Raw genomic sequence first — 24,744 nt, 5'->3', positions numbered from 1 at the left:
TCTTCCTTGTAGTTGCTGGCCTGTCTGCTTCATCTGTTTTGTTTTTGTTTTTTTTTCCTTTGAAGTGTACACAGCCCCCTGCCCCTGCCTCAGAGGATGAAAAGGTCGTTGCTGAACCCCCTGAGGGAGAGGAGAAAGTGGAAAAGGCAGAGGTGAAGGAGAGAACAGAGGAACCTATGGAGACAGAGCCCAAAGGTAAAGGTATCCACGTTTTTTTTTTTGAGACAGTCTCGCACTCTTGCCAGGCTGGCGTGCTGTGGCGCCATCTTGGCTTACTGCAACCTCCACCTCCCAGGTTCAAGCGATTCTCCTGCTTCAGCTTCCCGAGTAGCTGGGATTACAGGCATATGCCATCATGCCCAGCTAATTTTTGTGTTTTTAGTAGAGACAGGGTTTCACCATGTTGGCCAGGCTGGTCTCAATCTCCTGGCCTTGTGATCCGCCCGCCTTGGCCTCCCAAATTGTTAGGATTACAGGCATGAGCCACTGTGCCTGGCCTTTTTTTTTCTTTTTTTCTTTTTTTTTTTTTAAAAAAAGGAGTTTGGGCCGGGCGCGGTGGCTCAAGCCTGTAATCCCAGCACTTTGGGAGGCCGAGGCGGGCGGATCACAAGGTCAGGAGATCGAGACCACAGTGAAACCCCGTCTCTACTAAAAATACAAAAAATTAGCCGGGCGCGGTGGCGGGCGCCTGTAGTCCCAGCTACTCAGGAGGCTGAGGCAGGAGAATGGCGGGAACCCGGGAGGCGGAGCTTGCAGTGAGCCGAGATCGCTCCACTGCACTCCAGCCTGGGCAACAGCGTGAGACTCCGTCTCAAAAAAAAAAAAAAAAAAAAAAGGAGTTTCACTCTTGTTGCCCAAGCTGGAGTGTAATGGCGCGATCTCGGCTCACTGCAACCTCTGCCTCCTGAGTTCAAGCGATTCTCCTGCCTCAACCTCCTGAGTAGCTGGGATTACAGGCATGTGCCACCATGCCTAGCTAATTTTGTATTTTTTAATAGAGGGGGTTTCTCCATATTGGTCAGGCTGGTCTCGAACTCCTGACCTCAGGTGATCCACCTGCCTTGCCCTCTCAAAGTGCTGGGATTATAGGCGTGAGCTACTGTGCCTGGCTGGTGTCCATATTTTTAGGCACTACAGATCCCTGTGTGAACCATGGTCACTCATGAATTTTCACTGGGGCTGTAGAGATATCAGGAGGAAGCGATACACTGAAGAATCCTGCACCCTTGATTTTAGGTGGCAGGTTTTCCTATCTCTTATGACTTTATTTTTTTTTATTTTTTTTTTTGAGATGGAGTCTCACTCTGTCACCCAGGCGGGAGTGCAGTGGCACAATCTCTGCTCACTGCAACTTGCGCCTCCCGGGTTCAAGCGGTTCTCCTGCCTCAGCCTCCGAGTAACTGGGATTACAGGCATGCCACAACCATGCCCAGCTAATCATTTATTTATTTATTTATTTATTTATTGAGATGGTGTCTCACTCTGTCGCCCAGGCAGGAGTGCAGTGGCACGATATTGGCTCACTGCAACCTCCACCTCCTGGGTTCAAGCGATTCTCCTGCCTCAGTCTCCTGAGTAGTTACCATGCCCGGCTTTTTTTTTTTTTTTTTTTTTTTGAGGTGGAGTCTTGCTCTGTCGCCCAGGCTGATGTGCAGTGCAGTGGTATGATCTCGGCTCACTGCAACCTCCACCTCCTGGGTTCAAACAATTCTCCTGCCTCAGCCTCCTGAGTAGCTGGGATTACAGCACGCACCACCATGCCCGGCTAATTTTTGTATTTTAGTAGAGACGGGGTTTTACCATGTCGGCCAGGCTGGTCACAAACTCCTGACCTCGAGATCCACCCACCTCGGCCTCCCAAAGTGTTAGGATTACAGGCGTGAGCCACCATGCCTGGCTAATTTTTGTATTTTTAGTAGAGACGGGGTTTCACCATGTTGGCCAGGCTGGTTTCTAACTCTTGACCTCAGGTGATCCACCCACCTTGGCCTCCCAAAGTGCTGGGATTACAGGCATGAGCCACCACACCTGGCTAATTTTTGTATTTTTAATAGAGATTGGGTTTTCCCATGTTGGCCATGCTGGTCTTGAACTCCTAACCTCAAGTGATCTGCCCGCTACTGTCTCCCAAAATGCTGGGATTACAGGCATGAGCCACTGTGCCCAGCTGACATTACTGTAATCGCAGACATTTAGATGTAGGTCTATCCAGTTGGATAATAGTGTGTAACAGAGGAGAATGTTCTTCCTTTAGGTATATTTTCAATAACATTTCTTCCCCTAGGTGCTGCTGATGTAGAGAAGGTGGAGGAAAAGTCAGCAATAGATCTGACCCCTATTGTGGTAGAAGACAAAGGTGGGTGTTTGGAGAAGTTGATTGTGGTTTAGAAGAACTCTAAAACCGGAAGCAAGGACTGTATCTGCCCTGCCTCCCTGTCCACACTCATCTAGCCATTTTATCCCAAAAGACTGCACCTGTCCCCAGTGGGCCGATGGCACCATTTTCTGGGTCTGAGAGACACCCAGGTGGAGAAGGGGTGGAGGTGGATGGATTCTTGTAGCATACAGTGTTCTGGGTAAGGGCGATGGGTGCTGGGCTTTGGCTGGAACCGACATTTTTCTTCCTTATATTCTGTAGAAGAGAAGAAAGAAGAAGAAGAGAAAAAAGAGGTGATGCTTCAGAATGGAGAGACCCCCAAGGACCTGAATGATGAGAAACAGAAGAAAAATATTAAACAGCGTTTCATGTTCAACATTGCAGATGGTGGTTTTACTGGTATGGAAATGAGGGGCCCACCAGGGTTAGAAGGATCGGATGTGAAATTGGGGTTCTTGTCAGAAACCGTGGTACAGGGACTTTACCTCTGTTCGATGAGGGAATGCCAAACTGATAGTGTACTCCCCTGGGTTCTGTGGAGAAAGCCAGAAGCAAATTATATAAAGATGGATCCAGGGATGGGGGATGGTGGGGGACAAGAATAAGTAGCATTTTCAATTCTCACAGATGTTTGCTTCCCGCCCCCCCTCCCACCTTCCCTAAATTCCTCCTCAGAGTTGCACTCCCTTTGGCAGAATGAAGAGCGGGCAGCCACAGTTACCAAGAAGACTTACGAGATCTGGCATCGACGGCATGACTACTGGCTGCTAGCCGGCATCATAAAGTATCCTTTGCCTGAATCTGGACTGAGGCTTTTGGTTCTGAAGGTCTCTTAGTTTGAGGTTTTTACTTTTCTTGTTTTGTTTTTCCTGAGCACTTTTCCAATAGCCATGGCTATGCCCGGTGGCAAGACATCCAGAATGACCCACGCTATGCCATCCTCAATGAGCCTTTCAAGGGTGAAATGAACCGTGGCAATTTCTTAGAGATCAAGAATAAATTTCTAGCTCGAAGGTTTAAGGTGAGCGGTTGGGGAGGAATATATTGATTGCTTAAGTGCGGAGGGAGTCTGTCCATCCAGTGCACCGTTCTCACTTTCTTCATTCTATGGAAGGCTTTGGTTCCAAGTAACTTACACATTAGGGTTGAAGACACACAGACTTGAAAGTTAACTAACTGTACATGAGCTGTAGGTGACTATGGTCCAATGAGCGACACTAGTGCAGAGGGGTTTGTTTGGGGAACACTGTAGAGTATTCAGGAAAGATACAGAGGTGGGATTGAATTGCATCTCTGAAGAGGTAGAGCTGTATCTATCAGTCAGTGGGCTGCTGTTTTTTTTTTTTTTTTTTTTTTTGAGACAGTCTCTGTCATCCAGGGTGGAATGCAATGATGCAGTCTCTTCTCACTTGCCACCTCTGTGTCCTGGGTTCAAGTGATTCTCCTGCCTCAGCCTCCTGAGTAGCTGGGATTACAGGCGCCCGCCACCACACCCAGCTGTTTTTAGTATTTTTAGTAGAGATGGGGTTTCACCATGTTGCTAGGCTGGTCTCAAACTCCTGACCTCAAGTGATCCACCTGCCTTGGCCACCCAGATTGCTGGGATTACAGGCGTGAGCCACTGTGCCTGGCATCTTTTTCTGGGCTGAAGAGTAGCTGTGTGGGCCAGGCGCAGTGGTTCATGCCTGTAATCCCAGCACTTTGGGAGGATGATGCATGAGAATCGCTTGAAGCTGGGAGGTGGAGATTTCATTGAGCTAAGATTGTGCCATGGCACTCCAGCCTGTGCAACAGAGTGAGACTCTGTCTCAAAAAAAGGAAAAAGAAAAAGACATGTCTGTTGTCTCATACGCTGAGTATAATCGGGGAAGAAATGCACACTAATAAGCCTTCAAGTATTATGTACTAAGCAATGATGTGCCCAGGGATAAAGAGACAAAGTATGGTATCTGTTTTCAAGGAGCTTTCAGTTTCAAGTAGGAGCACATGTGTAATCAAATGAATGCCATTCTGCATATCAGGAGAGAGATTGCTGATTGGCATAAGAAAGTTCTCCAGAATTGCTTGAACCCGGGAGGCGGAGGTTGCAGTGAGCCGAGATCCCACCACTGCACTCCAGTCTGGCAACAGAGCGAGACTCATCTCAAAAAGGAAGAGAAAAGAAAAAGGTCTCAGAGAGGCAGACACAGTGGCTAATCCCAGCATTTTAAAAGAACTGATTGCTTGAGTCCAGGAGTTCGAGACCAGCTTGGGCAACATGGCAAAATGCCACGTCTACAGAAAATACAAAAATTCACCAATTCTCGTGGTGTGCACCTGTAGTTCCAGCTACTCGGGAGGCTGCAGTGAGCCTAGATTGTGCCACTGCGCTCCAGCCTAGGCATTAGAGTAAGACGCTTTTTTTTTTTTTTTTTTTTGAGACAGAGTCTTGATGTGTTGCCAGGCTGGAGTACAGTGGTGTGATCTCTGCTCACTGCAACCTCTGCTTCCTGGGTTCAAGTAATTCTCTTGCCTCAGCCTCTAATTTTTGTATTTTTAGTAGAGACGGGGTTTTAGCAATTTGGCCAGGATGGTCTTGATCTCTTGACCTCGTGATCTGCCCGCCATGGCCTCCCAAAGTGCTGAGATTACAGGCCTGAGCCACTGCGTCATCCGAGACCCTGTCTTTAAAAAAAAAAAAAAAAGTTCTCCAGAGGAATTGGAGTAGGGAGGGAACTCACAAATGGCTTTATGGAGAAGATGGCGTTGGAATAAAGTTTTGAGGAATGCGATGGAGATTTTTTGGTAGGAACAGAAGAGTATCTGAACAAAGGGATTAGGTTGGGCAAAGACATGAGGCAGCAAAGTTTAGTATGTCTGGAAACAGCAAATAGCCCAGTTGAGCTGTAGGGAAACATTTGTGTTGGGTGATGGTTGGGAGGTAGGTTGGAAAGAGAAAGGTAGAAGAGCTAGAGGTCAGTAGGTGGGTTCTTGGCACCAGATAAGAGAGTTTGGACTTTACCCTGTTGTTAATGGGCAGCCACTGAAAGTTTGTGAGCAGAGTTTTGATAGGACCAAGGGAAATGGAAACAGCATTCATAAGATTATAAAACTATCATATAATCATGAGGTGTTAAGGGTCTGGGCTGTGATGCTGGTTGTGGAAAATGAAAAGGGTAAAGATAAAGGAAACAAAACACCAAAGAATTTACTGGACTTAGTGACTTATTGTAGGGGTCAGTAAACCTTTTTACTCTTCCGCAAACCAAAAATGGTTAATAAAACCCACCCCCTTTTTTTGGAGACAGTCTCGCTTTGTTGCCCAGGCTGGAGTGCAGTGGTGACATCTCCCAGCTCACTTGCAACCTCCGTCTCCCGGGTTCAACCAATTCTCCTACCTCAGCCTCCTGAGTAGGTGGGATTACAGGCATGTACCACCATGCCTGGCTAATTTTTGTGTTTTTAGTAGAGATGGGGTTTTGCCATATTGGCCAGGCTGGTCTCAAATTCTGGACCTCAGGTGACCTGCCTGCCTTGTCCTCCCAAAGTGCTGGGATTACAGGCGTGAGCCACTGCACCCAACCAAACCTTTTCTATTAAAGGGCCAGATAGGCTTCAGGCTTTGTGGGACATGTGGTCTCTGTTGTACATACTTAACTCCGTCTTCGTTGTGTGAAAGCAGCCACAGGGGATACATAAACGAATAAGTTAGGATGTGTTTCAGCATTTCATCTGTGGATATTACAATTTGAATTTTGTATAATTCTCATTAAGTGGCATGAAATAGTCTTGTTTTGACTTTTTGCCAACCATTTTAAAATGTAAAACCCATTCTTAGCTCTTCAGCCATATAAAAACAGGTGGTGGGGCAGAGCTGGCCCACAGACTGTAGCTCGCCAACTTCTGACTTACTGGATTTGAGGTACAGAGTGAAAGAGACTGAAAATAACATTTTGAGCCTGAGTCACTGAGAAAGGTGAATTGTCATTTAAGAAGAGAGCGAGCAGTTTGTAGAAAAGAATGATACTGAATTTTAGACAAGTCTTTTGGTATTTCTCACAAATCAGCACCCCTCCCACTACCTACCCGCATCACCATACACTAGCGGGATCAGAACCAGTGCTCAAGGTACATGTTTGAGAAGCATCAAATCATCTGCATAGAAGTGCTGGCTGACACTAGGAGAGGAGAAGCGTATAAGAAATCTCATATGTTGAGTCATAGGTTTTATGAATATATTTTTTAAGTAATTAAAATCTTTTCATAAATTAAGAACCAACATTCTGCCTCTTGGGATATATTTCAAAGAACCTTTAATACAGCTCCATCAGGTGACATATGCATGAGTGTTTCTGCAGTATGATTTTTGGTGATGGGGGCCTAGAGGCAACCTAAATGTTCAGCATTAGGAGAATGCATAGGTAAAACATGTATTCATATTATGGGGCATTAAACAACAGAAGCAACAAAATTCATGTGCATACAACATAAGTGTACCTTTTAAAAAATATGTAGTGGGAGAAAAAAAGCATAGGTACAGAAAACATCATTCTGTAACTTAGAAACATACATATGAAACAACACAGTCTTTAAAAACCTACACAAAAAGCCACAGTATTACTATATTAGAAAGGTTGCTTTTCAGAGGAATGGAAGTGAGATGGCGATAAGAGGAAATAAAAAAAATATTTTAAAATAGCAAAATAACCCTGTTTTTTTGAGACAGTTTCCCTCTGTCATTCAGGCTGGAGTGCAGTGGCATGATCCCAGCTCACTGCAACCTTTGCCTCCCGGGTTCAAGCATTCTTCTGCCTCAACCTCTTGAGCAGCAGCAGTTACAGGTGTGCACTACCATACCTTGCTAATTTTTGTGTGTTTAGTAGAGATGGGGTTTTGTCATGTTGGCCAGGCTGGTCTTGAACTCCTGACCTCAAGTGATCTGCCCATCTCAGCCTCCCAAAGTGCTGGGATTACAGGTGTGAGCCACTGTGCCCAGCCAAAACGTGTTTTTGAAGAGTAGTTGATAAAGTGTAGATGATAAAAAGGAAAATGTTTAACTGTAACTAAATGAAAACATAATATGGATATGTATATAGTATGATCTCAGTTATGTAAAAAACTATGCACAAAAAAACCTAAAAAGAAAAACATCAGGATATATTTCTAGAAGGTGGGATCATCTGTTGTTAATTTTTGATATTCTATTTTCTAAATTGAGTTTTTATTGCTTTTGTATAAGAGAATCTAAAGGGTAAAGAGTTTTAAAAACGAGGACATTGAAAAAGGGAAAGAAAAAAGATACAAGCCAAAGTTAAACTGCTTGGGTGTGGGAATGAGCTGTCCATGAAGTTATTTATAGGTTCTTATTACTATCAGAAACAATGAGAGGTGAGCTGAGAGGCCAGTCAGAAGTAAGCAAAGTGAGTTATCAGTCGAACTCCCGTTTCCTCTTATCCCTTGTCCAGCTCTTAGAACAAGCTCTGGTGATTGAGGAACAGCTGCGCCGGGCTGCTTACTTGAACATGTCAGAAGACCCTTCTCACCCTTCCATGGCCCTCAACACCCGCTTTGCTGAGGTGGAGTGTTTGGCGGAAAGTCATCAGCACCTGTCCAAGGAGTCAATGGCAGGAAACAAGCCAGCCAATGCAGTCCTGCACAAAGGTAGCCAGTGGCTCCCCTGCCTCCTGCTGATTAGGCCTCCTCCCTCATCTAACTGCATCCCAATGTACATATATTTGTTTTCAAACCTTTTTCAGAGCTCCTTTGAGAGTTTAGGAGTTGGTAGGGACCTTTGCCATCCTTGGGGAGTTAATATGTTAGAGGCAATCAAGGACAGTAGTTCTTTGCCTCTTTTTTTTTTTTTTTTTTTCTTTTTTCTTTTTAAGAGGTGGGCTCTTGGCTGGGCGCGGTGGCTGACGTCTGTAATCTCGGCACTTTGGGAGGCCAAGGTGGGTGGATCACGAGGTTAGGAGTTCGAGACCAGCCTGGCCAACATGGTGAAACCCCATCTCTACTAAAAATAGCAAAATTAGCTGGGCATGTGGCACATGCCTGTAATCCTAGCTGCTCAGGAGGCTGAGGCAAGAGAATCGCTTGAAACCAGGAGGTGGAGTTTGCAGTAAACCAAGATCGTGCCATTGCACTGGCTATCAGCCTGGGCAACACAGTGAGACTCCGGAAAAAAAAAAAAGAGATGGGCTCTCAACATTTTGCCCGGGTGGGTCTTGAACTCCTGGACTCAAGTGATCCTCTTGCCTCAGCCTCCTGAGTAGCTGGAACTACAAATATGTGCCACTGTACCCGGCCACCTTTTTTTTTTCTTTTTGAGATGGAGTCTAGCTCTTGCCCAGGCTGGAGTGCAATGGCGTGATCTTGGCCCACTGCAGCCTCTGCCTCCTGGGTTCAAGCAATTATCCTGCCTCAGCCTCCCGAGCAGCTGGAACTATAGGCATGCGCCACCACTTGCGGCTAGTTTTTGTATTTTTAGTAGAGATGGGGTTTTACCATGTTGGCAAAGCTGGTCTCAAACTGACTTCAAGTGGTCTACCTGCCTCTGCCTCCCAAAGTGCTGGCATTATAGGCGTGAGCCACCATGCCCCGCCCTGGCCACCTTTTTTTTTTTTTTTTTTTTTTTTTTTTTTTTTTTTTGAGGCGGAGTTTTGCTCCTGTTGCCCAGGCTGGAGTGCAGTGGCGTGATCTCGGCTCACTGCAACCTTTGCCTCCCAGGTTCAAGCGATTCTCCTGCCTTAGCCTCCTGAGTAGCTGGGATTACAGGCATGCACCACCATGCCCTGCTAATTTTGTTTTTTTGTTTGTTTGTTTTTTGAGATGGAGTTTTGCTCTTGTTGCCCAGGGTGGAGTGCAATGGCGTGATCTCAGTTCACCACAACCTCCGCCTCCCGGGTTCAAGCGATTCTTCTGCCTCAGCTTCCTAAGTTGCTGGGATTACAGGCGCCCGCCACCATGCCCGGCTAATTTTTTGTATTTTTAGTAGAGATGGGGTTTCACCATGTTGGCCAGGCCGGTCTCAAACTCCTGACCTCAGATGATCCACCTGCCTCTGCCTCCCAAAGTGCTGGGATTACAGGCATGAGCCACCACGCCCGGCCCCACCTCTTTTAACTTTAAATATATTCAGGTTCTTGAGATGGAAAGCAAAGCAGAATAATATAGTGTCATTTGGGATACTTTAGAGGTAACTTCAGGTGATAAAAGATCCCTTCAAATTCTAGACCCCTTTCAGCGTTTTGTTTCTAATTAAAGTAAAAGGTTATGAGGAGGCGGAGGGTGAAATAAGGAAAAGAATGCTGTTATAATGGAGGTGGGAGACAGATTCTGAAGGTAGAGAAGAGAAAAAACAGGAATAAGCTTCTCAAGAAGAGGAAATACAATAATAGTAAGGGATAGTGAAGGTTTAGGTGACTTTTAAGAGCACAAAATCATGAACAGTTGGAACTGGAATATGAGGAGCAGGAATTTGAACATGGTGGAGGTCAGGTCAGGTGACAGAAGATAACACATCACAGTCACTTGGTCACTGAGAAGTGATGCTGGTCCACTAGGGTAGAGGGACCTCAGTCTTGGCCACCACAGCTCACCACCTCTTTTTCTCCCTTTGCAGTTCTGAAACAGCTGGAAGAACTGCTGAGTGACATGAAAGCCGATGTGACTCGACTCCCAGCTACCATTGCCCGAATTCCCCCAGTTGCTGTGAGGTTACAGATGTCAGAGCGTAACATTCTCAGCCGCCTGGCAAACCGGGCACCCGAACCTACCCCACAGCAGGTAGGACCATTTTCTTCTTGACACCACCTCTTCCTGCAGAACCATTCTGGAGCTTGTAACTTTGTTGTATGTCCCTAGCTTTACATACTGGGTGGGTAGGCTGTCAGTGAATTCCCTTGAGATTGGGTGGATTCCTATCATCTGGAATTCTGACTCCTTGGGTCTCCTTCTCTAGGTAGCCCAGCAGCAGTGAAGATGCAGACTGATAACACCTCCACCGCTGAGCAGTGACCTTCCTCACTTTCTCTTGTCCCAGCTTCTCCCTGGGGGGCCTGAGAGACCCTCACCTTCCTTCTGCCCATCTTCCATGTTGTAAAGGAACAGCCCCAGCGCACTGGGGGAGGGGAGGGAGTGAGGGGCAGTGGTGCCCTTCCTGCAGGAGAGACATGCAGCAGTAGCGCCGGCGCCATCTGCAGGAGCTGGCGGGCTGGCCTTCTGGACCCTGGCTTCTCCCCACTGTAACGCCTGTTACACACAAACTGTTGTGGGTTCCTGCCAGGCTTGAAGAAAATGATCTGAATTTTTTCCTCCTTTTGGTTTTATTTTGTTGGTTTATTTTGTGTTTTCTTTTCTCCTTTTTTGGGGGTATTCAGAGTGGGCTGGGCCCCTGGGCGAGACACAGCTACCTCTGTTGGCATCTTTTTAATACCAGGAACCCAGCGGCTCTAGCCACTGAGCGGCTAAATGAAATAAAGTGGAAAAAAAAAAAAAAAAAAAACCAAAAGCATAAAAAACCACAGCAAATTTCTTGATGAAAATTGAAAATAAAAGTTTCCTTGTATTTTAGTGCTCTGGTTCAGTGTGGGTGTAGGTGCAGGTGGATGAGTGTGTGCAGCAGGAGCCTGCCACCTGTATAGTTGAAAATTAAGGGCTATGTGGTGTCCTGATACTCCACTGAAGAACTGGGTTCTGTGTGGGTGTGCAGTGTGTGCCTGGCCAGCGATGACTTCCACCTGTGGAAAATGAGAGGCTGCAAAACTCAAGTACCACAATGGCCTTGAGCAAATTTAACTTCTGTGGGATGCAGGTTTCTCATGTATACCTCATACGGTTGTCAAGTAAAACCAGTCAAGTACATGGAACAGTTTTTAACACCTAACCACTACCTTAATGTTAGTTGCAAGGAAGGCTGAGGGGGGTTTTCTTGCTCAGTTGTGCAAAATTGGGATGCAATTTGTGGAATAACCCAGCCTCAACCCCACGCCCTCGGAGACCCGACCTAACGCCCTCCAACCTTGAAACCCTGGTAGTTCACCCCTCTTCATGTCCCAGACCAGGTCGGCGTTGCAACCCGTTGTTTCCCAACTAATTGTAGACCCACCTGAAAGCGAGTTCCGGCCGAGGCCTCCTGCGGACCAGGTGTAGTGCGGCACCTTAACTGAGGGGCTGAGCAGGAGTGAGCATCAAGGAAGGTGCTGGGAGGTTGGGGCACGGTGCCTCACAGCCTGTAATCTCAGCACAAAGGTTGGGGGCAGGAGGATCGATTAAGCCCAGGAGTTCTAGAGCAGCCCTGGCAATATAGTGAGACCCCACCCCCTAGACCCCGTCTCTATAAAAAGATTTTTTAAAAAGGGGTGGGGGCTGGGAGTAGGAGTTGAGTGGCATGGAATTCCATGATTTTTTTTTTTTGAGATGCAGTCTTGCTCTGTCGCCAGGCTGGGGTACAGTGGCGCCATCTCAGCTCACTGCAACTTCTGCCTCCCAGGTTCAAGTGATTCTCCTGCCTCAGCTTCCCGAGTAGCTGGCACTAAAGGCGTGCGCCACCACGCCCAGCTATTTTGTATTTTTGACAGGTTTCACCATGTTGGCCAGGATGGTCTCGATTTCTTGACCTAGTGATCCGCCGGCCTCGGCCTCCCAGAGTGCTGGGATTACAGGCGTGATCCACCGCGCCCGGCTGTTTTTTGTCGGGTTTTTTGAGGTGGAGTTTCGCTCTTGCTCAGGCTGAAGTGGCACGATCTGGGCTCACTGCAACCTCTGCCTCCCGGGCTCAAGCAATTCTGTCTGCCTCAGCCTCCCGAATAGCTGGGATTATAGGCGCCCGCCACCACGCCCAGCTAATTTTGTGTTTTTAGTAGAGACGGGGTTTCAACGTGTTGGCCCGGCTGGTCTCGAACTCCTGACCTCAGGTGATCCACCCACCTCAGCCTCCCAAAGTGCTGGGATTACAGGCGTGAGCCACGGTGCCCAGCCTGGAATTCCGTTATCTCGTGGCTCGACTAGGGCAGTGGATGCCAGAAAGAGGGCCCCGCTGTCGGGCCCTGGTTCGAGGAGAGGGTGCGGCTTTCACGCACCAGCTTTTCCAACAGAAACCGGCCGTGAGGCTAAAAGCCAACTCCTTGAGGGAAGGGCGGTCACGCTCAGCGGTTTCTCGTCACAGTGCTCCCTCCACCCGCCGCGGGTGTAAGCTGCGCGGCTCCTTCGAATTTCCCCCTACTCGCCGCCGCCGGCTCCGCTGGCGTTCCCTGGTCTAGCGTAAGTTCCGGGTGCGGCGTCCGACTGGGCATAACAGGAAGAGGCGGGGCCGCGAGGCTAGCGTTACCCTTGCGCCTGCGTGGAAGGACTCTGTGGGGAGTGGCGGCCGAAAGCTAGCTGCGGAGTGCACGTGGAGCGCGGCCCCAAAGGCAGTCTCGGGCCTTAACCCGCATTCTGGTGGGTCTAGAGGAAATTGGGGGACGAAGGGTGGCAGCCCTGACCTGGTCTGGGACGTGGGGAGAGGAGTGCACTACCTGGGTTTCAGGGTGGGAGGGCGTTCGGTCGGCCTCCAGGGGGATAGCGGGGGTACTTGAGTCGCGGGTGCTGAGTGAATCGGGGGTGCTGAGTGAGTTGCGGGTGCTGAGTTGAGCTTGTCCCCTTTCCCACTATAGTACGCCAAGCCTGCGTTCTGCCGTTTCCTCCGGCACGCGCGACGCCACCTTCTCACATTTCTGTCTGCCATAGTACTATGGGGCGCAAATTGGACCCTACAAAGAAGGAGAAGCGGGGGCCAGGCCGAAAGGCCCGGAAGCAGAAGGGTGCCGAGACAGAACTCGCCAGATTCTTGCCTGCAGGTAAGGATTAGTTGTGGTCTCCTGATCCCTCAGCTTTTGCAGTATTCTGTATCATAACCTCTTCTCTTTTTTAGTCTTTGTTCATTTTCTATTTAAGTGGAATCTTCTATGTATTAGTTACTAGGAGGTATGAATGAAACACTGTCGTTTAGATTGTAGGGAACTGTTTAGGTCGTAGAGATGTGAGGACACGGACACAACTATTCATGCAAGAAAAGGTGTGATTTAAAACATTGTGAGTTCAGAGGAAGGGGGATCCCATGCAGAACTGCATGGTTTTTTTTTGTTTGTTTTTGTTTTTTTTGAGACGGAGTCTTGCTCTGTCACCCAGGCTGGAGTGCAGTGGCCAGATCTCAGCTCACTGCAAGCTCTGCCTCCCGGGTTTACGCCATTCTCCTGCCTCAGCCTCCCGAGTAGCTGGGACTACAGGCGCCAGCCACCTCACCCGGCTAATTTTTTGTATTTTTTAGTAGAGACGGGGTTTCACCGGGTTAGCCAGGATGGTCTCGATCTCCTGACCTCGTGATCCGCCCGTCTCGGCCTCCCAAAGTGCTGGGATTACAGGCTTGAGCCACCGCGCCCGGCCCGAGAACTGCATGTTAAGCTGGGTTTTGAAAAATGGGTTAAGTTGTACCAAGAGGAAGTAGTGAAGGGGAGGGGTCAGTCATTGATTTTTTGGAAGGAATGGAAATGGAAAAGCACGGATCCGGCTTCTCCATGCCAAGTAGTAGTCTACTGTGTGGAAGACTGGTGGGAGATAACACAGGACCTGGAGTTTGTGTTGGGCTTTGGATAAAGGATGCAGTTTATTGAGATAGTAGCAAGTCCTGGGCACTATGTTGAACTTGTTGGTCTTGTTATGTCACTTCATCATCTTAGAGCCCTGTGAGAGAGGCACTATTAAGGAAATGGATGCGGAGAGGTTAAGAAACTCGTATAGCCAGGCTCAGTGGCTCACGTCTGTAATCCCAGCACTTTGGGAGGCCGAGGCAGGTGGATCACCTGAGGTCCGGTGTTCAAGACCAGCCTGGCCAACATGGTGAAACCGTGTCTATACTAAAAATACAAAAATTAGTTGGGTGTGGTGGTGGGAGGCTGAGGCAATAGAATCGCTTGAACCTGGGAGACGGAGGTTGCAGTGAGCTGAGATCACGCCATTGCACCACTCCAGCCTGGAAGACCAAGAGTGAAACTCCATTTCAAAAAAAAAAGAAACTCATATACAATTATTAAATAATGACAGGGCTGAGATTTAAATGGACTCCTTTTAATTAGTGTACTAATTCTCTTACCATGTTTATTTCCATTCCCATTTATTTTCAGTGTCCCCTGTAACTTGTTCTGCCTCGTTTTTCTTTTTCATACAGTAAGTGACGAAAATTCCAAGAGGCTGTCTAGTCGTGCTCGAAAGAGGTAAGTGTGGGTGTCAGGACTTAATTGGTACTGCTTATCTTTGACCACAGAGTTAATTCTGGACTCTCACTTTTCCCTATGGTGGAAATGGCAGAACCTGGAAATATCTTTCCATTTCTTTACTCCTTGAATCTCTTGTGTCTTTTCAGGGCAGCCAAGAGGAGGCTGGGTTCTGCTGAAGTCCCTAAGACAAATAAGTCCCCTGAGGCCAAACCATTGCCTGGAAAGCTACCAAAAGGTCAGTGAAACTAAGAGCTGGATGCTACATGAGGAGTCCTCTGGGTCCTGGGTAGGGAAGGACTTGCTAAACATTTCCGGAATGAAAGGAACAGCCAGAGGACATTCTGAGGGGTAGAAAGTACAGGCTCCCCAGGGTGTGGGGCCCGGGAATGTGTGGCTGCCATTAGTCCAGGACTCGTCAAACCCTTAGGGATCTTTGCAGGAGCTGTCCAGACAGCTGGTAAGAAGGGACCCCAGTCCCTATTTAATGCTGCTCAAGGCAAGAAGCGCCCAGCACCTAGCAGTGATGAGGAAGAGGAGGAGGAAGACTCTGAAGAAGATGATGTGGTGAACCAGGGGGACCTCTGGGGCTCCGAGGATGATGCTGATATGGTAGATGACTATGGAGCTGACTCCAACTCTGAGGATGAGGAGGAAGGTGAAGAGGTGAGATTCATCTCTGGGCATTCAGAGAAGGACCCTTGCTATTTAGTTTCTTTCCAGATTCTTGAGACTGTTTCTTAGTGGCAAGGATAAGCCTGACTAGAGGAAAGGGGTTTTTGTGCTCCATCACTGTTTCCCTACTGCCTTATATCCTCTCCCAGTGCACCTACAAGTTTGAAGGAGCTGTAGGATAGAGCATTTAAAAAAATCTAGAAGGCTCTCTTGGTGTGGATGTGGGAAGGTGGACAATGGTGTGCTCCACTGATGGGAACAGAAATGCACTTTTTATAAAGCAGTTATCTCAGAACTGTGAAATATTTGTTCCTTTTGGCTGGGTATGGTGGCTCACGTTTGTAATCCCAGCACTTTGGGAGGCTGAGGCAGGAGAATTGCTTGAGCCTAGGAGTTGGAGACCAGCTTGAGCAACACAGGGAGATACCGTCTCTACAAAAAATTAAAAAATTGGCTGGGTGCAGTGGCTCACGCCTATAATCCTGGCACTTGGGAGGCCAAGGTGAGCGGATCACCTGAGCTCAGGAGTTGGAGACCAGCCTGGACAACGTGGCAAAACCCCATCTCTACTAAAAATACAAAAATTAGCTGGTGTGGTGGTGTGCACCTGTAATCCCAGTTACTCCTAGCTACCCGGGAGGCTGAGGCAGGAGAATCGCTTGAACCTGGGAGGCGGAGGTTGCAGTGAGCCGAGATCGTGCCATTGCACTCCAGCCTGGGCAACAAAGTGAGACTCTGTCTCAAAAAAAAAAAAAAAAAAGTTAAAAAACTTGTTTAAAAATTAGCTGGGTGTGGTGGCGTACGCCTGTAGTCCCAGCTACTCAGGATGCTGAGGCAGGAAGATGACTGGAGCTTGGGAGGTTGAGGCTGCAGTGAGCTGTGATCTTACCACTGCACTCCAGCCTGGGTGACAGAGTGAGACTGTCTCAAAAAAAAAACACAAAAACTTCTTCCTTTTGACATAGTAATTCCCTATTAAGGAAGATGATCCAAAACATCAGCAAATAGTTCTTTACTGAGGTGCAGGAAATTATTATACAATTAGTATGTAGATGTATTATTAGAATCGTATAGAAAAAAAAGAGAAAGTCCCCATGTGCACCCCTTTCTTCCATCCCTTTGTATCTATAATAGGGTCATTATTAGGTTTGCAGGCACCATGTGGATCATAATGCCAAAAACTCTGGAAACTTCCAAAATATACAATATGTTTAAGTTATGGTTCATGCATATGATGCAGTTAACACTGGTCATTGTGTCTATGAAAATGCCTGTGATTTAGCTGAAGTCTAAAAAGCAAGAAACAAACTTGAAAATGGATTATGTGAAAAATACAGAGTAACTCTAAAAAAATATAGCAAAATGGGCCAGGCGTGGTGGCTCACACCTTTAATCCCAGCACTTTGGGAGGCCGAGTGGGCAAATCACCTGAGGTCAGGAGTTCGAGACCAGCCTGGCCAACATGGTGAAACCCCGTCTCTGCTAAAAATACAAAAAATTAGCTGGGCATGGTAGTGCATGCCTATAATCCCAGCTACTTGGAAGGTTGAGGCAGGAGAATCGTTTGAACCTGGGAGGCGGAGGTTGCAGTGAGCCAAGATCGTGCCATTGCACTCCATCCTGGGGGACAAGAGCAAGACTTCTCTAAAAAAAATATGGCAAAATGGTAGTCAAGGGCAATTTTTGTCCTTTGTATGTGCAGGTGTTTTTCAAGTTTTTTTTTTTTTTCTTAATGGAAAAGTGAAAAACACATAATAGTAGAAAGAAAAATGTAATGAACCCTTCAATTCATTACTTGGTTTTTTGTTTTTTGTTTTTTGTTTTTTTTTTTGAGATGGAGTCTTGTTCTGTTGCCCAGGCTGGAGTGCAGTGGCTCGATCTTGGCTCACTGCAACCTCCACCTTCCGGGTTCAAGCAATTCTCCTGCCTCAGCTTCCTGAGTAGCTGGTATTTACAGGCGTGCACCACCATGCCCTCATTACTTAGTTTCAACAGTGATCAATATTGTGCCAATTTTATCTTCGTTTCTTTGCTCCTCTATTTCCTTCTGAGAGCAAGTGTTGGATTTTTATTTTGCGAGAAAATAAGATACAGAGATAGAAAGTGCTACAAGGGCTGATGGAAGGGCAGGCCTGTATTAACAGCCCTTGTGTCTCTTCAGCTGCTGCCCATTGAAAGAGCTGCTCGGAAGCAGAAGGTCCGGGAAGCTGCTGCTGGGTGAGTTTTGGAAGCTACTGGGATGGAGCATAGGCAGCGGCTAGGGTGGGGAAGCTGTGTGGAAGGAGGAGGTGTCTGTTTTGGTCTGTGAATCACTCTGTTCTTGGACCTGTTTCTAGGGTCCAGTGGAGTGAAGAGGAGACGGAGGATGAGGAGGAAGAAGTGACCCCTGAGTCCGGCCCCTCAAAGGAGGAGGAGGCAGATGGGGGCCTGCAGATCAATGTGGATGAGGAACCATTTGTGCTGCCCCCTGCCGGGGAGATGGAGCAGGATATCCTTGCAGGACAGAGTGAAGAGTTAGGAGGAAGGTGCTTGGGAGAGGGATTTCCAGGCCCTAGGACATCATGACACAGTTCCTTAACAGGCCCACATGCCCAGGCTCCAGACCTGCAACGAGTTCACAAGCGGATCCAGGATATCGTGGGAATTCTGCGTGATTTTGGGGCTCAGCGGGAGGAAGGGCGGTCTCGTTCTGAATACCTGAACCGGCTCAAGAAGGATCTGGCCACTTACTACTCCTATGGAGACTTCCTGCTTGGCAAGCTCATGGACCTCTTCCCTCTGTCTGAGGTACTGGATTGCCAGAATGCCTCCTCTCTTTTCTCACCTCCTTACCCTGTGTAAGGAAGAGGTTCAGCCCCCTTGCCCCGCTCCCCTGACTGAGCTCCTTAGCCATCCTCATTTATTCCCTGCTGTCTTGCCTGGCAGCTGGTGGAGTTCTTAGAAGCTAATGAGGTGCCTCGGCCCATCACCCTCCGGACCAATACCTTGAAAACCCGACGCCGAGACCTTGCCCAGGTGAGGGGTGGCCTTTGAGGCTTGCTCATCTCAGAAGGGAAGTGATTTCTGCCAACTCCAGAGATTGCCCTGTGCTTCCCTGACTGGGTGGGGCCTTAGGACCTAAGCATGACCCTGAGGGGCAAACCCAGAGGCCTGATATCTCTGGCAGGCTGGGGGCCTAGGACCTCTGAGGAATGGGAAGTTCATCCCTCCAACCTCTGTTCCCTGTGACTAGGATGATGAGACTTCAGGATGAGCGTGCTGCCCCCAAGGAAAATGGAGGGAGATGATTGAGGAGCTGGGGAAATATGATTCCTGACTGCAGAAAAAAAATACATGTGCACAGTCAATATTTTAAACTCATTTCTGAGGGTTCAGGGACCCCAGGTTAACGACCCCTGTTCTAAAGTTAGTTGTTGGGTTATATGTGTTGTGTATTTCCTGGTGTGAAGAAAACCTAATAATGTAATGTGCTATAACCAGTATCATTAAATTTTTAGTATGGTGGAGGGGTCAGCCTCTTAGAAAATCAGATGCCACTTCCAGGAAATAAAGTAACAGGAGGTGGCATCCTGCTCCATTGGGATGAAGTTCAGACCTTGAGTTAGGAGCCTGAGGTTAAGAAAAAAAGGGCACCGTAGGATGGAGTGGGAAAGAGAAACTGCTCAATGAGTCCATGATGACTGTATTCGGAGCAAGCACCCTAGGAGTTGTGGGGCCATGGGCCATGTTTTTAATGTCTTCATCTGTTTTCTGGGTAGAGTAGCCTATGAGGTTATTAAAATCTTCATCCCAATTGGGTGCGGTGGCTCACACCTGTAATCCTAGCACTTTGGGAGGCCGAGGCGGGCAGATCACCTGAGGTCAGGAGCTAGAAACCAGCCTGGCCAACATGGTGAAACCCCATCTCTATGAAAAATACAAAAATTAGCCAGGCATGGTGGTACATGCCTGTAGTCCCACCTACTCAGGAGGCTGAGGCATAAGAAAGAATTGCTTAAATCCGGGAGGTGGAGGTTGCTGTGAGCCAAGATTGCGCCACCTCACTCTAGGCTGGGCAACAGAGTGAGACTCCGTCTCAAAAAAAAAAAAAAAAAATCTTCATCCCTCTTCAGGCTCTAATCAATCGTGGGGTTAATCTGGATCCCCTGGGCAAGTGGTCAAAGACTGGACTAGTGGTATATGATTCTTCTGTGCCCATTGGTAAGTCTCCACCCAAGAGCCCTTCTACCTCTGTCCCTGTCCCTACTGCATGTCACAGGGTGGTCCTCCTCCACAGGTGCCACCCCCGAGTACCTGGCTGGGCACTACATGCTGCAGGGAGCCTCCAGCATGCTGCCCGTCATGGCCTTGGCACCCCAGGAACATGAGCGGATCCTGGACATGTGTTGTGCCCCTGGAGGAAAGACCAGCTACATGGGTATGAGACGGGCAGGCAGGTGGGATTCATCGGGCTGTCTTGCTTTTGAAAGTAGATGGGGTTGCTGACTCACTAGCGCTCACGGAACACGATGTGCAGGCTCTAGCAGAGTGGTGAGGAGCAGTCTCTGGAGTCGGCCTGGGTTCCAGTGCCGGGTGTGCCACTTATACACATCTGACTCTGGATTCTCTTTTGTCATCTGTAAAATGGGATGGTAATTGCGCTTGGGGTTCCCCTTGGATTATGCTTGGATTGTGAGGGTTAAGATGATGCATTTAGAAGTCCTTGGCGGTATTCAGCACATACTCAGCAGCCATAACTTTTATTAAGCTGCTATCACTTAAAAGAAGTAATTTAGTATGTAGGACCAGATAGGTGTTCAGTAAAAATGGGAAAACCACGTTGGTAGACTTGCTGACCACCAGGGGCTAGTGCAGAGTGGATCAGCCTGTAGAGTAGGCAGGCTTGTTGGGAGTGAAGTTGCCTTGAGGTGATACCACTTCTGTGGATTCCTGAGCAGGAGGGTGGGAGCTAGTATGGAGGCAGTGGAACTGGCTGATCAGCACTGTTACTGCCCTCCCTTTAGCCCAGCTGATGAAGAATACGGGTGTGATCCTTGCCAATGACGCCAATGCTGAGCGGCTTAAGAGTGTTGTGGGCAACTTGCACCGGCTGGGAGTCACCAACACCGTTATCAGTCACTATGATGGGCGCCAGTTCCCCAAGGTGAGACTCAAGCTGTGTGTCTCCTGAGGCTTCTTGCAGTTGACCTTCTCCCTTCCTGACCTCAGTGTTCAGACTTGACCCTAGTAAATAGTTCAGACTAGTAAATAGTGCGCTGCTGGTTGCGGAAGAGACATAGGATTCATCTGTATCTTTTCCCCAGGTGGTGGGGGGCTTTGACCGAGTGCTGCTGGATGCTCCCTGCAGTGGCACTGGGGTCATCTCCAAGGACCCAGCCGTGAAGACTAACAAGGTGAGGAGTCAGGTGGTGGCCACTGAGACGCCTTGGCTGGGTCTCGTAGAGCTGGAAAGTGAAATGGGGACATGCTCTGGGCTCCCCTCTCCTCCTGAGGCTGCTTTTGGGTCTCTTTTTGGGACAGGATGAGAAGGACATCCTGCGCTGTGCTCACCTCCAGAAGGAGTTGCTTCTGAGTGCTATTGACTCTGTCAATGCCACCTCCAAGACAGGAGGCTACCTTGTTTACTGCACCTGTTCTATCATGGTGAGGCCTCTGCCATGGCAGAGCAGGGGAGGCTGGGCTGGGGGGGCTCTTTGCCCCTGTGAGCTCCCTTCAGCTCCAGCTCTGCTTTTTCCTCCCTTGTTTATCTTCCCCCAACATCCAGGTGGAAGAGAATGAGTGGGTGGTAGACTATGCTCTGAAAAAGAGGAATGTGCGACTGGTGCCCACAGGCCTAGACTTTGGCCAGGAGGGTTTTACCCGCTTTCGAGAAAGGCGCTTCCACCCCAGTCTGCGTTCTGCCCGACGCTTCTACCCTCATACCCACAATATGGATGGGTTCTTCATTGCCAAGTTCAAGAAATTCTCCAATTCTATCCCTCAGTCCGAGACAGGTGAGTGATCTTTTTCTACCCTTCATCACCACCTTTGCTCTTTTCACCTTTCAGGAGCCTTTATGGCGTGACAGAAGGGAAGGGAAAGGAAAGATTCATGCATCCCTTACTCCAACCTTTGCATGCTTGGATGAGAGAACCCTCTCATTCCAGCTAGAATTGCTTTTGAGTGCTGGACCCCATGTGAATAAGCTGAAGTGTTCATATGGATGGAGGCCTTTTCCTTTATTCTGCCAAGTGGCTGCAGTTGTTCAGCACTAAATACATTCCAAATGAAGGTTGTGGTTTCTTTTCCTTCTTGGCAGAGGGTTGACTTACTGGTACTGTACCTCTGCTGGTCCAGCATTCTCAGCACTGGGTTGGAACAGAGCTCCACAGAGCTTTGTCAGCAGTTCTCAGCCCGTCACACTCATTGCAGATTGTTTTCTCAGCCATCTTGAGGAGTCCGGCCTGCATCTCAAGGGAAGGGTGGGGTTTTCTGAAACAGCCTTGAGAACACTACTTACTGGGATATAACCCTGGGTTTAATTGCAAGAGGGAGAGAAGAGCTACTTCAGAAATAGTAGAATTTGTCTGGGCGTGGTGGCTTATGCGTATAATCCCAGCACTCACCTGAGGTCAGGAATTCCACATGGTGAAACCCCGTCTCTACTAAAAATATAATAATTAGTTGGGTGTGGTGGTGCATGCCTGTAATCCCAGCTACTCAGGAGGCTGAGGCAGGAGAATTGCTTGAACCTGGGAGGTGGAGGTTTCAGTAAGCTGAGATCATGCTATTGCTTTCCAGCCTGGGCAACAAGAGCAAAACTCTGTCTCAAAAAAAAGAAATAGTAAAATTTGCTATAACTTAAAAAGTACATATTTTAATTATCCTGCAGTTCATCATAATCCGTGTGGAAAAAAACTTCTCTGATTTAAAAAATAAATAGGCCAGGTATGGTGGTGGCTCATGCCTGTAAATCCCAGTACTTTGGGAGGCTGAGGTAGGAGGATTGCTTAAGACCACAAGTTTGAGACCTGTCTGGGCAACAAAGGGAGACTTTGTCTGTAGTTCCAGCTACTCTGGAGGCTGAGGCAGGAGGATCCCTTGAGCCCCAGGAGTTTGAGGTTGCAGTGAGCTATGATGGCACCACTGTACTCCAGCCTGGGCAACACAGTGAGACCCTGCCTCAAAAAAAAAAAAAAAGTAAATAAAATAAAGGCTAGTGCTTCAAATTCATTTAGAAGACTCTGTGAGGCCGGGCGTGGTGGCTCGTGCCTGCCTGTAACCCCAGCACTTAGGGAGGCTGAGGCGGGTGGATCACCCGAGGTCAGGAGTTCGACCAGCTGGTCAACATGGTGAAACCCCGTTTCTACTAAAAATACAAAACTTAGCCGGACATGGTGGCACACTCTTGTGATTGTCGGGAGTCTGAGGCAGGAGAATCGCTTGAACCCAGGAGGCAGAGGTTGCAGTGAGCCGAGATCACACCACTGCACTCCAGCTGGGGCGACAGAGCAAGACTCTGTCTCAAAAAAAAAAAAAAAAATACCCAAAACCAATTCATTTTTTCCTTACAGCGTCTTGTTACTTCCTGTCCTCAAGAGGGCGCAGCTTTCTGTAAAAAATCTTTTGGCCCAAGGATAGGCAGTGATTTTTTTTTTTTTTTTTTTTTTTTTTTTTTTTTTTTGAGACAATGTCTTGCTCTATTGTTCAGGCTGGACTGCAGTGGTGCAGTCTCAGCTCATTGCAACCTCCACCTTCCAGGTTCAAGTGATTCTTGTGTCTCAGACTCCCAAGTAGCTAGGATTACAGGTGTGGACAGGTACCACCATCCCTGGCTAATTTTTATCTTTTTAGTAGAGACGATTTCACCATGTTGACTAGGCTGGTCTTGAACTCCTAGCCTCAAGCAATCCACTTGCCTTGGCCTCCCAAAGTGCTGGAATTACAGGTGTGAGCTACCACACCTGGCCTATAAGCAGTGATCTCTTAATACTAAGGTTCAAGTAGGACTTGAGTAAAGGCCAAGTTAATTAAGTAATGGGAATTTCGGTAATCTGCTCTTAGGCACTGACCTAATTGTGTGGAGCTCCTGCCCAAGAGATGGCAATTCTCATATTTTAATATGAGAATATTAAAATATGGTGATAGGCCAGGCACAGTGGCTCATGCCTGTAATCCCAGCACTTTGGGAGGCTGAGGTGGGCGGATCACGAGGTCAGGAGATCGAGACCATCCTGGCTAACACGGTGAAACCCTGTCCCCACTAAAAATAAAAAAAATTCTATGGGCGTGGTGGCGGGCGCCTGTAGTCCCAGCTGCTCCGGAGGCTGAGGTAGAAGAATGGTGTGAGCCTGGGAGGTGGAGCTTGCAGTGAGCCGAGATCATGCCACTGCACTCCAGCCTGGACGACAGAGCGAGGCTCCGTCTCAAATAAAATAAAATAAAATAAAATAAAATACGGTGATAAGGCCTATTTTCTGACACCATCTGTTTAATTTTAACCCCAGGAAATTCTGAAACAGCCACACCTAAAAATGTAGACTTGCCTCAGGTCATCCCCAAGTCTGAGAACAGCAGCCAGCCAGCCAAAAAGGCCAAGGGGGCTGCAAAGACAAAGCAGCCGCTGCAGAAACAGCAACGTCCCAAGAAGGCCTCCTTCCAGAAGCCAAATGGCACCTCTAAAGGGGCAGACTCAGAATTGTCCACTGTACCTTCTGTCAGAAAGACCCAAGCTTCCTCCAGGTGCCAGGATAGCAGTCAGCCAGCTGGAAAAGCTGAAGGGATCAGGGAGTCCAAGGTGACTGGGAAGCTAAAGCAACGATCGCCTAAATTACAGTCCTCCAAGAAAGTTGCCTTCCTCAAGCAGAATGGCCCTCCCAAGGGCACAGACACAGAAACACCGGCTGTGTTATCCCCATCCAAGACTCAGGCCACCCTGAAACCTAAGGACCATCATCACCCCCTTGGAAGGGCCAAGGGGGTTGAGAAGCAGCAGTTGCCAGAGCAGCCTTTCAAGAAAGCTGCCTTCCAGAAACAGAATGACACCCCCAAGGGGCCTCAGCCTCCGACTGTGTCTCCCATCAGTTCCAGCCGCCCCCCACCAGCAAAGAGGAAGAAATCTCAGTCCAGGGGCAATGGCCAGCTGCTCCTGTCTTAGATGGTTGAAAACTAGACTGGGGTGGCTCACTGCCATTGTCACCGGGTTGGAACTCTTGCCTCTATGAGGATGCCTTCTCCACTGTGCATACCCATGAAATTTAATACACATTTTACCACCTCTGGCCGCTGAGTATTTTTGAGGGAACTGGGTACTGCCTTTGCTGCTTTAAGGGTAGAGGTGGGAAGGTGGGACTGGGATCTTCTGAGGAGAGGGAATGGTTGGGTGCTACTGAGAAATCAGGTCAGTTTTAGGCTCCTGCAGCCTTGAGTCTTCCCAGGAAGGGAGAGCCCTGGAGTCAGAGCTAGGGGTGATTGAACTCTGGGGAG

General features: G+C 48.3%; 2 protein-coding genes and 2 long non-coding RNA genes across 30 annotated transcripts in view; 2 read left to right on the top strand and 2 right to left on the bottom strand.

The window, feature by feature from the left end:
* CHD4 (chromodomain helicase DNA binding protein 4) overlaps positions 1-10,927 on the top strand; it is a 38,875-nt gene extending 27,948 nt beyond the window's left edge. For 10 of the 26 annotated variants that reach the window (XM_074006154.1, XM_074006152.1, XM_065523613.1 and 7 more), the window contains exons 33-40: positions 66-201; positions 2,285-2,356; positions 2,639-2,776; positions 3,053-3,161; positions 3,266-3,398; positions 7,822-8,020; positions 9,978-10,141; positions 10,317-10,927. In XM_074006154.1, coding sequence (XP_073862255.1) covers positions 66-201; positions 2,285-2,356; positions 2,639-2,776; positions 3,053-3,161; positions 3,266-3,398; positions 7,822-8,020; positions 9,978-10,141; positions 10,317-10,334 — 969 coding nt within the window. In that variant the 3' untranslated portion in view covers positions 10,335-10,927. The remainder of the gene's footprint in view (positions 1-65; positions 202-2,284; positions 2,357-2,638; positions 2,777-3,052; positions 3,162-3,265; positions 3,399-7,821; positions 8,021-9,977; positions 10,142-10,316) is intronic. The other 16 variants (XM_074006157.1, XM_074006156.1, XM_045364596.2 and 13 more) reach the window with 3 other exon arrangements.
* On the bottom strand, positions 2,037-12,613 carry LOC102144635 (uncharacterized). Of its 2 annotated transcripts, XR_012419923.1 has the most exons (5): positions 12,436-12,613; positions 11,463-11,586; positions 6,443-6,534; positions 2,863-2,910; positions 2,037-2,632 (listed from the first exon to the last, which is right to left on the bottom strand). It is a non-coding gene; the product is annotated as an uncharacterized lncRNA (long non-coding RNA). The 2 variants fall into 2 exon arrangements; XR_012419922.1 differs by lacking the exon at positions 6,443-6,534.
* A 95-nt stretch (positions 12,614-12,708) lies between these two features.
* Positions 12,709-24,539, top strand: NOP2 (NOP2 nucleolar protein). Its single transcript, XM_074006158.1, has 16 exons — positions 12,709-12,793; positions 13,082-13,191; positions 14,559-14,604; positions 14,754-14,842; positions 15,035-15,270; positions 17,441-17,496; positions 17,616-17,769; positions 17,869-18,066; positions 18,205-18,294; positions 19,392-19,479; positions 19,556-19,696; positions 20,283-20,422; positions 20,583-20,672; positions 20,800-20,922; positions 21,044-21,272; positions 23,766-24,539. Exons 2-16 carry the CDS (start codon positions 13,086-13,088, stop codon positions 24,413-24,415), a joined length of 2,436 nt encoding a protein of 811 aa, XP_073862259.1. The 5' UTR covers positions 12,709-12,793; positions 13,082-13,085; the 3' UTR covers positions 24,416-24,539.
* LOC135966145 (uncharacterized) lies at positions 20,002-22,066 on the bottom strand. The gene is made up of 2 exons (XR_010579258.2): positions 21,885-22,066; positions 20,002-21,722 (listed from the first exon to the last, which is right to left on the bottom strand). It is a non-coding gene; the product is annotated as an uncharacterized lncRNA (long non-coding RNA).
* Positions 24,540-24,744: the final 205 nt, after the last annotated feature.

This window comes from Macaca fascicularis, chromosome 11 (assembly GCF_037993035.2).
Source record: "Macaca fascicularis isolate 582-1 chromosome 11, T2T-MFA8v1.1".
Classification (NCBI taxonomy): Eukaryota; Metazoa; Chordata; class Mammalia; order Primates; family Cercopithecidae; genus Macaca; species Macaca fascicularis.
Note: the sequence above shows the minus strand (reverse complement) of the source record. Positions and strands in the feature narration are given on the sequence as shown.